This window comes from Xiphophorus hellerii, chromosome 3, assembly GCF_003331165.1.
Source record: "Xiphophorus hellerii strain 12219 chromosome 3, Xiphophorus_hellerii-4.1, whole genome shotgun sequence".
Lineage (NCBI taxonomy): Eukaryota > Metazoa > Chordata > Actinopteri > Cyprinodontiformes > Poeciliidae > Xiphophorus > Xiphophorus hellerii.
The window spans coordinates 31865007-31879860 of NC_045674.1; the positions used below are offsets into that span (position 1 = coordinate 31865007).

General features: G+C 37.9%; 1 protein-coding gene across 1 annotated transcript in view; it reads right to left on the reverse strand.

Annotated features, from left to right (window-relative positions):
• tsnare1 (T-SNARE Domain Containing 1) overlaps window positions 1-14854 on the reverse strand; it is a 124221-nt gene that overhangs the window by 71278 nt on the left and 38089 nt on the right. The window contains exon 2 of the mRNA XM_032558887.1: window positions 8330-8437. Within this exon, the coding sequence (XP_032414778.1) occupies window positions 8330-8414 (85 nt within the window). The 5' untranslated portion in view covers window positions 8415-8437. The remainder of the gene's footprint in view (window positions 1-8329; window positions 8438-14854) is intronic.

Genomic DNA, 14854 nt, shown 5'->3' on the forward strand with positions numbered 1-14854 from the left:
TAATACTCCCCAGTGTGGCCCATATGCACTCAGGACCAGCTGGTACGACTCACACCTCATTAAACATCACTGTTCAGTTAAAAACAAATAATATGAACATAAACTATTACATACTGTAATACCTATTTGATGCTGTTCAGCTACCGATTACAAATTCTGTAATGTATCTGGTCTACTTTTATTTTTAATCTTGCATTAATCAGAACAGCATATGGCTCGTCAATATGTGTTGACACTGAAACCTGTGTTGTCATGCCATCATGCATGAGATGCTGGGCTGTGTTGGTGCTGACATGCTGCCTCTCAGACAGAGAGAGACGGTGGAGGGCTGGGAGCGTTTGCCGAGAGAGGGTGGAGAGATTAGCCTAATCGACAGCTCTATTAGAGACTTAACCTGTGCTTTGATCATTTTCTGAGCTCCCCCTCAGATCAGCCTGAGCAACAGCCGGTAAATCTGACAGGCTCCTGCTCTACTCCCCATCCCGCCTACATTCTCTTCACATCACCTCCACACATACCCCTCATAATGTACCCAGGCTCCACTACGATGAAAGGAAGCCTTTCTAGAGACTTAGCTTTCCATCTGCCTGGCTACAGCAGAAGTGATTTTAAGAGAGAAGCTGACGGCCGTACTAAATCAAAGGCAGATGTACTGTATGCTTACAGTCTCTGCAGTCTATAGACAAAAATCCACTGTGAGGGTTTTTCTTCTTTTCCTGTGACAGAACCTCTCTTTCTTCCTTAATGAACTGCTAAACTAGACCATAATGAGTTAGTGAGGCAGAGTGAAGAAAGTGATTGAATTGGACATACAGATGGAAATTGTGACACACATGTCTGGGACTCAACAAAAATACACAGCTGAAACCAGATATTTACATATCAGATTACTGACTGTGGCTTAGTGGACAGAGTACAGTACTGTAGTCTAGAAATGGAAAGGTTGTTGATTGGATTCTAGCTTCCTCCTGTCACATGTTGTTCTTCTCCTGGGCAAAGTACTTAACTCCATGTTGCCAATCTGTGTATTAGTGTATAAATGTGTCCACAGTCAGTGTGATTGGGTGAATGAGTCAGTAGTGTAAAGCACTTTGAGTCAGTACAGCAGGAAAAGTCAGAAAAAAATTATGTCCCACTTCCCAAAATGTTTGTATTTGCTAAATGCCATAATGATATGGAAGCAATTTCACCTTCTTCAAATTTTGAAACCTACATACATTTCATTGATAGTTTGAACAACTGGCAATCTGTAAAAGGTGCATCCTGCCTCTCATCATATTACTGCTGCCAAACCATTAAACCGCTGTGAGGTTTAATGGTTAAACCATCCTTGGAGGAAAACTGTGGGCAACAATGGAAAACATCTTGTTCCCTTAAAGGTTGACTTTTTCCATCAGATTAGAATTTGGAAAATTTAAGAGCATATACAAAAATTGGCTGGATTTTATATCACACTGAGATCAGATTTTGTTGAATAAAATTGGAGTTTTAGGGGGACCCTGATAGAGATACTGAATGTAAATAGGAAATTTAATATTTTGTTGACCTGGAGGAGAAGACTGACAAGAAAACTTAAATTTGGTTTTGAAACTGTTTGGGTAGGTTGTGAAATATAGTAGATAGGAAAGTTGTCCAACACATGTATAGAATGTGTGTGAAACTTCTCTTGGATAGCCTCTATAGAACATTTAAAAGAAAGAGCAAAGTCTGGATGTACACTTGTTTGGAAAAGTAATTTCAATAAAATTTGCATGTGTGTGGTGGCGTGTGTGTGTGTGTGTTATCCCTTTTTGCTGTTCTATCCTCAAAGTAGCAAAAGTCTAACAAATTAATATTTTACCCTTACTTATTTGCTATGCTGCTCATAGATTGTTAGCTTTAGTTTTAATAATGTGTGGGACTTCTTTGGTTTCCATAACAACCTTGCTGGATATTTGGGTGAATGTGAACACAATGTTTTCTGTCCGGTGTCTCATAGAATGGTAAATTCATCATCCAGCCTACTTGATCCAAGTTATGGGCCTTTCAATCCCTTCTCCATGTGGTTTTATTTAGTTCCTAACGAGAGCTTAGGAACTAAATTATGAACCCATCTGAGCTGCCTCACTGTCATTACAGTTAACTTTCAGGAGCGCTCTTGGCTTTGAATGTCTGACAGATCTGTCAAGAAAATCCGAGCTCATCCCACTTCCCCATGCTGGAGATTTTAGTTTAACAGTAATAATAAATAAAGTTATCTTTAAAATGAATCACTCAAGTGACATCTAGGCCCAACAGTAGACTTAAGTGTCAATAAAATAAATCTGGTTGTGTGTGTTGTTTTGTCTCATGCAAACTTTGCTTTAATTCTACTTTTTTCTATCTAATCATAAGAAATCATAGTCAGACAGAGAGAGTCATTAAACAGGAAAAGCAGGTTTCCTGGAAAAAGAGGAAGTTTCCAGCCTGCAGATTTATAAAAATAGCTGAGACTATTTCTTATTTTAAAGCATGAAAGTTTAAAGAATTAAATCTAAACATTTTGAGTAATTTGATAAGATTCAAAGTAAAATACTTATATTAATATTGGTTTACTTGTAATAATATTTACACGTACATTTGTGGGAACACTTACAAGAAAAACAAGTAACTGTAACTTTGGTATCAAATAATTAGAATCATGGATTATTCTTGGTTTCTTTTCAGAAGAACATCTGTAATAACTCACATTAAGATTATAATAAGTATAATTAATAAGTTATGGTTATAAAATCATAAATGAATGCTAAATCAGAGAAGCTAAAGAAAATAAATGTGATATAAATGTGATTTTGACATTAAACTTGAAATGGTGTAGAGGGTGTAACTGCAATTAAACATCACTGATATGTTGGAGGTAGAGAGTAGGTGAAAGGTGAACGGTTAAGGGAAAAAGGGGAACTAACAGGAGAGCAGAGATGATCAACGCCTTATTTAGGTAAAAGGTTGTGCAGACAATAGACACAGGAGGTTGAGCAACCCTGAGACATTAGCACAGACATCAGGAAATGTCTGTAAGACAGTGATGGATATGAGATCATCTGTCTGAGCAGTCAGAAACCCTATAAAAGGTGGGTGCAAAAGAGGAACCTTTTGTTGGATCCTCCGGGCAGCTTCGAGCCAAGAGATGGACAAAGAACTCTGCAGCTGAAGAAGAGCCGGAGCCACAGAGCCGAAGACTGTCCCGCTCATGGAGACCAACCGGTCAGGCCCACAACCTGTGGCTTCACATCGCACTTCTCTCATCAGCTGGGTTCAGACCCCAAAGACAAAGATGAAGACAAAGGCAAAGACAAAGAAGAAGAACTGGTGCCTTTTTTCCTGCCAGCACCAAGTCCTGTGTGACCTCACCATCCATGCGGAGAGGAGGCTCATCAGACCTGCGGAGATCCTGACCTTCATCGATCAACTTCCTCCTCCTGCTGCAGCACCTTCTTCATCATCAGACCTACAGAGATTCCTGCCTTCGCTGATCAACATCTTCCTCCTGCTGCAACACCTTCTTCATCATCAAGCCAGGTCTGGGGTTCGAAACGTCAAACTCCGTCCGTCTCTCTCAAAGGTTCCCTTTTTTTTAGTTTTCAGTGTCAGCAGTAGGGAAAGACAGACTAGATGATTGATTTTACTTATTTGATTATTTCTGCTACTGAATTAAGCTGTACTGACCCTTGCAAAACTGCCTTACTAATAAAATATTTAGCATAAAGAAAATCTAAAAGATGTTGTGGACATTCAGTTAATGAGTCACCTTAAGGTTCTTTGATGGTTGTAAAATAGCTGTGATGTTTGATTCTGGAGAGGAAAAAGTTTAAAATGTTTTTAGGTTGCTGGTAGCCCAAATTTAAAACGTCATCCTTGGGACTCACCCGAGTCACTAAAACCTACCTGGTTCAATAAGAAATGCAAGTTGTAAAATAGAGAACGAGCGACCGTTAACAGGTGTGCTCTGTGAAACTAGTTGGCTGTAGGCTGCTCAGTCTGGCTAATTCACAGGGGGAAGAAGGGTGGGACACCTGGATGTAGGCCGTCAGAAAACCAGGCGAATCGTTTCTCGAAACCAGCTTAAACAGAGTTTACTTCAGTTCTGGACAGGGTAAATCCCGGCAGATTTAGGAAACTCAATTAACCCGTTAGAAGGAGAGCTGGTAGCACATCTCCCCTCTCAGAAGAGGAAGTAGAGAGTGAGACAGTAGAGACAGAAAGGAGGGGGGGGGTGTTGCGCAACAACAGATCATAAAGCAAGAAGTTTTAAAAGAAACTACACTAACTTCATGTTTTATTGTTCATGATACAGAAAATAAAATTTTGTGACTCAATGAGAAAATTGCATCTATCTATCTATCTACTGTATATATACAGTATATATATATATATATATATATATATATATATACTGTATATATCTATATATAGATATATATACTGTATATAGATATATATAGAGATTTATCTCTATCGATAGATAGATAGATAGATAGATATGTATATATCTATATATAGATATAGATATATCTATATATAGAGAGAGATATAAAGAAATAAAGCTTTAAAGCTTTATAAAACTTAGCCTTTTACAAAACTGCAGACATTGGTAGGCAAGGCATGTTTTTTCATAAAGGTTTTGTTTGGCTCTAGTGGCCTTTGTTTGAAAATGCTAGGATAGGAAAGTAGGTAATGAGAGAGAGGGTAGATATGCAGCAAAGGTCACCAGGCCAAGATTCGAATCTGCAACGCCCTCATTGAAGACTAAGGCCTCCATATGTGGGTTGTGTTTAACCCCACATAAGACATGTTTGCGAAAGGTTGGTGTTTTATTCATTTATAATAAACTAATAAAGCACATTTCAAGAATTATCCTGAAATGCAAAACATTTCAGGATTTTTTATTTTATTTTAGGTAAAGCAAGGTCTGATTCATTACCCTGTAATTGATTCCATTCAGCCAGACAAAGCAAAGAAATAATAGGTTTCTGACTGACTGGCCTCATCTGACTGACCAGATAAGGCTCTAGCAATAACTAAGTCTGGCTATTAACCTGGTCTGGAGCAGGCTAGCTGCACAAGATACATTGTCATGGTAACTTACTTGCTATTGTTTTTTTGTGAAACAAGAGTCCAGGCTAACGTAAACCAGGATATCCAGAAAATTCTAGCTTAAGTGACTGTCCTGGTTTTGTGGAACAGCTCTCTGAAAATTAGGTGAAAGGTTTGGAATCACTTTGGTTTGTCTTTGTATTTACTGTTTGTGTGTCTGGTGACCCAGTGATCAGCTAATGTCCTGTTGTTTACACCACAGATCAGCTGCATGTGCTCTGTAGGGTGGCAGTGATGCCTCCTCTTGAGGTGGTATCTTGTTTGTATTCTCATTTGTAGTGATTTATTTTTAATGATGGTCTTTCCGTGTTCTTCTATTTTTATACATTTTGCTTTTGTGCACTGGGAATTCACCCACCAAAGAACAATTAAAGATTTCCTCTATATGTAAATCATTTTTCTCATTTCCTCTGGAGTGTACAGTCTTTACAAATAACATAATGTGGATGTTCTTCAGCAAGTTTCAAACTGTCTTGAGAAGGCTCTAGAGCAGGTGTCTATGCAGCTGCCTCTCTGTGGTGACAGAGGAAAATAAAGAAAATCCCTTCTGTTTGTAAATTATTTAAACTATTGTTCTCCCAAAAGTTAGAAACATGTTTGTTGAAAGAGAAGTCGACCAACCACCCAACTGTCAGGCAGTCTGCCCAGCAAGAAGCTAAAATCCACAGCCGTTCTTCCCACAGCTAGAACAGTTCTGTTTCCAGCCTTGCATGCATTGAGTTTCTCTCAGTTGGTCAGAGAAAATCTGTTTTACACACATACACCTGTAGCTTGGCTGAACATGTTTTGCCTCCAGGCTTTTGTCTCACTCCTACCCCATTACAAGGCTAATGAAAGCACCAAGAGGATCAAATCCAATGAAGCTGCTTTTCACACCGCTTAACCCTTTAGAAAACCTGTGACCTCTGCATGAGAGAATCAGCTCACACACACAAGCACACACTCCCATCTACTGCTTCAAATATGAATTTTATTGTAGAACAGATGAAATCCTCTCAACCATTCAGCATCTAATTGAAGCTCAAAGCTGACTGTCTGAAAAATGAACTGCCTTTCTCAGAAGTGTCTGTGTGGGGAATCTGAAACTATGATTCAACTAAACACAAAAATGGTTTCTCCTGACTCAAACCTTTAGTATGTCATGCTGTGAATAAAACATCACAGCTCTCCTGTCCATGTCTCTTTTACTACCTAGCCCACATGACTTCAGAATATGTTCAGGAAACCTTTTTTCACATTAAGACTTGTAAAACATTTTTGAACATATCCTCTATAATTTTACACTCAGTGAATGTATTGATAGAAGAAAATCAAATGTATTTTCTTTTCATTTCTACTTCCGGTTTATGTGATGATGTATTTGTTTGCTTTTCATCTCATGTGGTTCAGATTGCTTGAATTATTCATTTTTTCATGAATGACAAATGTGTTTACTAATAATCCGTGAGTTTGACTGTTTGCTTCTGAAGGCTGGAACAACGGTGACTTCAGGTGGATTCTGATGAAAACACAGTGATGACAGAAACATCTGGTGAAAAACAAGTTTAGATGGATTCTCCTATTTTACATTTGTTAGAAAAGTTCACAGTTTCTGAAAATAAAATTGTGATCTTCTAATATCACAAAATTTGATATTAGAAGATTTTACTTTAACTTACACTGTAATAGCTTTCCTACATCCTCACTGGTAGGAAAGATATTACCTATCAGTGAAGTAGGTAATACCTCACTGGTAGGTAAAAAGATGATGTGAAAATGGGATGATCAGTAGATTGATATCAGTAATCACATATTTTTTTAAATGGGTGGTATTATGTAAAATTGATGTTTTTGAGCTTTAGATCATGTTATATTCTTATTCCCTCATCAAACTCATACCTGGAATGTTGCCTTGATTCTGTCATGCATGTTTGGGAAATACTTTAAACCATTAAGCTGTGCCAAACACTTAGTTGGACCTAGTGCCGCCTTGTAAATGTAGCTACTTATAAGAGATGCAGTTTCCAAGCCTCCACCTCACAGAGCAGCCCTCCTCTTCAATTCTCCCACTGAGCTCCTTCAAACTAGCCAGCAGGAATTAGTAAACACCTGGTGGACCTGTGCATCTGCTGAGTTTGATATGTCAGTTACTTCTCAGTGAAACGCTGTAAAAATAATTTCTAAAGAGTTAATAGAGGAGTGATGCTTTGATGATTTCTTGAAGGCAGAATTTAAGAAAGAGCAGGAGTTTAGACAAAAGTCTAATTTCAATGTGTTAAATTACAAAGTCAAGTTTCTTTCAAGTCATATTTGACACATATAGCTTTCCAAAACAACTGAAGGTAAGATTACTTGATTTTGGTATTGTGGTGCCTGGAAATCACATAATACTGTCCTTTAACTGATTACTTTCAACTAGTTTAGTTGGACGCATTTTCTCTATAGGCTTCCAGTTGAGTCATGTTCTGTCTGTTTTCAGATGGTGGATTGAATGGTGTTCATTGAGAGGTCGATGATTTTGCTTATCAACCTAACCCTGCTTTAAACTTCTTCACATTGTTCTCCCTGACCTGTCTGCTGGATCTTCATGATGCTGGTTTGTCTCTAACCAACTGACCAGAAACAGAAAAACTGCAGTTATACTGGAACTAAATGACACAGAGCTGAAATCTGTATGCTAACTAGATGACATCTGAAGGATTTTATTAAGGGGAATCATAATAAAGGGGAATCATACAGTTTTCAGATTGCTTTTGTCTGATACTTTTATTTCACATTTTATTTTATTTTTGCCACATGTCTTCCCTCTCTTTCATTACCAACTTTCCTGTCTAACTACTTTCAAATAAAGGCAGCCTGAGCCAGAAAAATACTTTATTAGTTTAGGTTTTATTTGAAGTAAATAAAAACTTCAAATAAGTTTTTATTTGAACTTATTTAAAGTTCAAATAAATTCAAATAAAACTCAAATCAGTCTCATGTAAGACTGATTTGAGACTTACTCAAATCAGTCTTACATAATTTGAATAAGACTGACTTAAATTTATCAAGTTAAACCAGCTTAATGCATTAAGTTGGATAAACTTCTTACCAATTGAAGCAATTCAGTGAAGTTCAATTAATTTCTTTTTTCACTGTGATTTGTTGAGTCCTGAAGCTCTAAAATGCAATGTGAAGGAACTTTTCATGTGCAGCATGAAGAGGCACAGTCATTTGATGAAGCAGAACTTGCCCTTACCTACTGGCTGATAGCCCTGCCTGGTGGGGCCCCCAAACGGGTTTCGGCTGCCAAAGGATCCTCCATCGATGGACCCATACGACATTCTGATGTTTGGCGGTGTTTCAGCTGCGTGCAATTGGAAGGAAAAGACAGTTGGCAAGAATTAAACAGGAGACACCAGTTTATTTCCTCTTTCAGTCTGCCAGCCTTGAAATGAATGCACTCAAAACACTGACAACAAACATCCATCCATCCATTTTCCTTACACCTTTTCGCTAATAGGGTTGGGAGGGGTGCTGGTGCCTATCTCCAGCGAGACATTTCGGGCAAGAGGCGGGGTACACCCTGGACAGGTTGCCAGTCTGTTACAGGACTGACAACAAACAAATAAAGTAAATATGGATGGGATCTGAACTCTTAGCAGGTAGAACTATTGAACAAGGTTAATGACGGAAGCTTAAAAAGAGCTCCTCTCCAACTTCTGCCCATTTCTAAAGCAGTCTTTATTGTTCTACAAATATGGTCAGTTCATTTATGCATTGTTTATACAATATAGAATTATGTAGCACCATAATAAATCAGTTTTATTATTTTCCAAATTGTTTTATTTTCTTCAAAAATTCCACTTTTTCCAGTTTAATTTTTCTAAATTAAATGTTTTTAAACATATTTATTAACCCAAAAAGCACATAATTATTGTGTGTATGAAGACACTAGAACAAAAAATAGCCATGAGTCTGTTTTTCTGTTTTGCAAATATAACACACTGCTGATGTTCAACAGAACATTGCTTTTACAAGATGAAAAAAAAGATGTTAAATAGGTGTTTCCTCATTTTTTAAGGAAAAAGTAAAGTAAAACTTGTGCAGACTTTTATAATGATCAGGACTTTTGTTTATTTGTGTTCTTCCATCTGTCACAGGAATCTCTACTGGAGTATTGACTGTAAGTGTTGCGTTCATGCATGATCAGAAAGATGGGACATAAAGCTAATCAGATTCCCTGGGCTCAGAGAGGAAAAAGAAAAGTCCTGGCCTCAACAGTCCCACTGGTCACTGGAGTATTTGGGGTTGAGACTCCAAAACTGTCCCAAAGATAATCCTAAAGATCCTCTAGTTCCCACACTGGCACTAGGGCACCCAAGCTCTAAGTAGAGCCCCCTGAGTGGAGGGTTTAAGCAGCTTCATCAAGTTCTGCACTCATATGAAATGAATGCAGAAATTAAAAAGCAGCTGTTCTACCTTCTATTATATGGTGATCCAGTGTGAACTGTCTGGATCTGTATATTTATTCCCAGGCATAGAAAACCCCCTCAGACTGCTCCGTGTTGATGGTGGCTGTGTTGGTGTAAATGCAGTGAGACACAGAGGCTGATAAGAATCCCTAGTGTCTGCAACAAAAGGTTTATAATTCTGAAACTGATTCTGAAATAACTCAGAGTTAAACAGCTTAGGATTTCCTTTCAAACTCAGCTTCATTCATGTTCATTCTGCCTGTCCATGAATAAATAAACATGTAGATAATATGGACAAACCTTGGACTGTGCCGAGGTCTCAGTTCGGGGCTTCCACAGATATCACAGCTAATAAAAGCAGTTGTCAGGCTGAAAACATCTTCATCAGCTCAGATCCCCTCTGTATGGATGGCAGCAGAACTGTGATTCTTTTACTGTTAAGAGTTCTGTCAGGTTTGTTTCTATGATTACAGTGGTTTCATTCACACACAAGAACAGCAACACGTCTTTGAATTTCTGTAGCTTTTTAAACATTATGCATTTTGGAATAAAACATCTTGATGAGGCTCCCTCTTAGAACTGATGCAGAAGAAGACTATCACCCTGGTATTAAGGGTTTGATTTATTGGGATTAGTTTTCCTGCCTAGGGAAAGCTTCTGAATGAAAAAGAACATGTAAGCTGTGGATTTTTACTTGATGTTTTTAGTTAGTTTAGCTTTTAGAAGTGCTCCATTTCCTCTATATTTTTTTTTTACTAATACCACGTAAGTGGGCTCTTATCAGTCCCTAGTGTGTGACCTACATCAACAACATCTGTCTTTTTTATAATTATGTAGCTTATTATGGTGCTGGACATGCAGCTAAATTCTTTCAGAATGTTCAGCCTGTTTGATGTCCTGAATCATCATCCACCACCTTCCCTGACTGTAGTAAAATTATTACAGACAGTTACAAATGGTTTATTTTCAGCTTTGAAAATCAAGATAAATATTTTATACATGCATCTTTGTAACATGTCATCATGATTTCTCCTCAGTAATTTTGCTTTAAAAAGTGAAGCTCGTAGATTCATTTCACACAGACGTGTCAGCCAAGCTTTTGTTTCCATTCATTTTGATGATTCTGGCTAACAACTGAAAATATTCCATGATATTCCATAATATTCCAGGCATTCCTCAACAAACATGCTATTGATATCATGAAATTCAAATTTTTAATTGACCTTTTACACATTTTCATAAATAGCATGTTTTATACCACTACCCCATCTTTTTTACAGGTCTGATTTGCGGCAATGTAGCAGCAAGACTCCCCCAGTCTCATTTTCAACTTGTGCTAAAGTGCACATTTTAAACTACTCACCAGTTTTTAAATTGTGTTAATAGGCCAAGTAAAACCGGAGTTATGCTAAAATAAGCAAACCATATTTTTCAAAATGTCAGAGACATGTTAAAAACCGGCTTTTCTGGGAATGTGACACGAAATGAGCTACCAAACTTAAAAAAGTTAAACACAACATAAACCTTTGTTCTTAGAAATCTCACATCTTCAACAAATAATTATGTACTGTATTTTGTTGCTAAGAAACCAAGTAAAGTTTCTCAAGTTACGGTGATAGAGAAGCGAAAAGGAGTAGCGGCAAAAGCAGTGAGATAGCAAAATTGATGCAAAGTTTGGATATCGGGGCGATCGGTGGCATCCACTTTGTTTTTAGCTTAGTGGTTTCTGTTCTGTATATAAAGGATTATGTGAAGCATGAACACGCAGCCGGAGTCTGGGCGCAGTGAGGATTTCTATGATGACGATGACTGATCGATCATTCTTATTAGCAACTGACAAAGAGTATCAGAGACTGAGAGTACGATGAGATCCTGGCAAACTGAGAGGCAGCTACTCAGAGATCCAAGCAGGGGAATAACGGCGCTGCGCAGCTGCCAGGAGTCGATCACTACGGGGTGAGGCAGAGCCACTCCTCCAGTAGCTAGTAGTAAGCAGCTTACAGCCACGGCTAACTCCGGGAGCCAAGGTTTCTCCTATAGACCAAAATACCTTTTTTTTTTTTACCTTGTTCCCCCAAACAATTACACAGTTTTTGTCATCTTTTTTTGACCTATGATGTTTTTTTCAAAAATTGCATACAAACAAATGAGGAATTGCCTTTATTTTCATGCTAATAATGTTGTAAAACTTTGTTGTTTGCAATATTTTTACACCAGTTTAAGAAATTTACAGTATATATTGTAATTCTAAATTATAAAAACCATTTGTTGTGAATATTTGACATTTTCACAGTGAAAAAATTTAAATTTTTCCAAATCGGATTTTGTTTTTCTGTGACTCAAGGTCCAAAATGCAGCCACAGTATGTCCAAAGGTAAAAATTCATAAAGTTCAGGTTGTCGTGAAAAAAATGATACTACATAAGGCAATATTATATATAATATAATGGTTTCTATTAAGATAAAATTAAAATTTGTCAAAAACGACCATGTATACCCTGAACCAAAGTGAAAAATGAAAATATTTCAAACATGAAATAATACTTGTGTGAAATAAAACACAGAAAGTATCATACTAAACATTATTTTGAATCAAAATTACAAAAGTAGAATAAAAACATATTCATTTAAACATGGGTCCAAAAAGACCCACTCATGGAAGACTGTATAGTCAATATGTCATGCATCAGAGGGTTAACCTGACTGTCCTTGACTGAACAGTCAAGAGTTAATGACTGGATGGATGTGATTAGGGACATATATTTAAAAATGTTTAGTTTTGTTGTGATATTTTTTAATGTTCGGAATGATACGGTGCACACACAGAAGAGTCACTAAGAAAACATTTTGCACCTTTTCATATAATTTTGGTGCAATATTTATTCTACTTCAGTAAAATTCCTTCCAGAATCTTATATTTCTTATACTGTGGACCAATGGTATTTGCAGGGGTTTGAGCCCACAACCAACCTGGAACAACAGAAATCTATGAAAACTAAAAACTCTTTGTAACACTCTTATAACTGCCTATTTTAATAGCTTCAACACCAAATATACCTTAACATGCATTGATACACAAAGTGGAAACTACCTTGGCTCTGCTGCAGAAGCTATCATACATGGTCTTATAGTCTATCAGCACCAAGGATTCATGGCATTGTATGGCACTCGCAGATTTGCGGCATTGCAAATGCTACCAAGTAGAGTATCAAGTAGCACCAAACTGTTTCAGTTTCCCAAGCTGCATTTTCTTTTGAATATTTTAGATGTGTTTTACAAAAATATCTGAAAATTATCAAATATTATACAAATAAATTTAACTTACATTCCACAGAAAACACATGAATAGATGAGAGTACTTCAGATTGCTTATGCAGCAATGACTGCTGATACTGGCATTGCTGTATAGGCAGAACGCAGCATAAGGCTTATGCACAGAGTCATGCACCCATCCTGTATGTGCCAATACTGCACATCCAGCTGTGTGTCAACAGAAAGCCATGAGTATGTGTTTTAAGTTCTTTGCTTTACTTAATAAAAGAGTTGAGAAAACATAATGTGCTGTAGTGTGATGAAAATTAAAAACTGCAGGAAACATGAAATGTTGGAAGTAGGTCAGAACATGCCTGAATGAACACATTAGTCAGAGGCAACTTTAAAACATTTGCATTTCTGCAAGGTCACAATTAAACATGGGTGTAGATAAGTCGAGGACTGGAACATTTGGAGCCATCAAACATCCAGGGGCTTAAGGAACAAGTGGATGTTTCACAGTCAGCTTCTTCAGGATGTTAGCCCATAACCCACTTACAGGAAAAGAGGGGCACAGGGCATAGAATGCTAATCTGAACGCTGCTGAAAAGGTCAGAACATCATGAGAACATGTGTTTGACCTGCGGCCAGAGACAAACAGATGAAGCTCTAATCAACAAATCTCTCTCTACCCTCCTCTCCAGGCTCTTCAGCATGCCTAGCAAAGGTCGGAGTACAGCACTGGTCAAGTGGCCAAAGCTCTTTCCCCAACCGTGAAAGACAAGCATTCAGACAAGCAGGAGAATGTGATTACACTCCGGCGTCCCAGCGCTGCCCATTGTTGCAGGGAAGCCAGTGAATCCAGCTTATAACCGAGGCACTTCGGGAGCAGGCGCAGGATGGAGAAGCAGCAAGAGATTCAGTGTCCGCACATTACACAGGGACAGATTCAGTGGGCCAGGAGAAGGTTTAATCCGATTAATTTTCATTGAGAAAAGAGATTAATTACTTTTGGCAGTCCACAAACAAGCTCCACTCTGCTTGTTTCATGTCCACTGACTGTGTCTTGCATCCCTCTGAAGTGGGGACACGCATCATCTACGTCCGGGGGCATGAGGGACACTCTGTTCACATTTAAACCCACAGGCAGAAAGCTCAAACCTTTGCTGTTTGAAATGGAAACAATATTGTAAGTAATTATTTTCATGCAGAAGAAAACACTGAGTACCGAGAAGCCAGAAATTACAAATTACTCTGCAGGATATGAGACCATGAAACCCCTAGAGGTCTCCAGAAAGCACTCCTATGAGTCTTACTGAGATCATGAAATCCTTCCACTTCAAGTCCACATTTAACTCAGAAATTTACTTTTCCATGAAAATCCACAAGAAAATCCAGTTTATACAGCCCACCTCAATCTTTGAACATGTTCTGTTTAAGTTCTTATAGGTACAACAGCATGAAGGGATTGGAATTGAAATAAACAAACAAAACAGGCATACAATTGACATGACTGAATCCTGTTGTCCCTGTATTTTATGACAGAGAACTGCGTTCAAAAAACACAAAGCAGATTTAACTGCAGAAATGACATGTGACTTAAAGCAGACCAATGCCAGCGTACAAACAACAGACAGGGTCCTACTATAATCATAATGTTTGAACTAATCATATGCTTTTACATCACAACCACAAACTAAGACATGATTTTATGCAAAAGTTCAACAAACATTAAAACATACAGTAAACATAAAGTGAAAGAAAGATAATAGATAGTTTTCAAAATGTTTTAGAAATAAAAATGGGAACGTGTTATTGGGAAGCTATGGTGATGTGTAGATAGTAGGATTGTGAAAGATTTTACATGGGACTTCCTCTAGGGTTGTTTTTTAAAAATGGCCTTCTTCTTGCCACTCTGACTTAAAGGCCACATTGAAGAGAACATGGCTTGTAGTTGTCCTGAGGACAGATTATCCCACCTGAGCTACTGGATCTCTGCAGCACCTCCAGAGTTCCCTTGAGCCTCTTGGCCACTTTACTGAGTAATCCTGCTGTTCC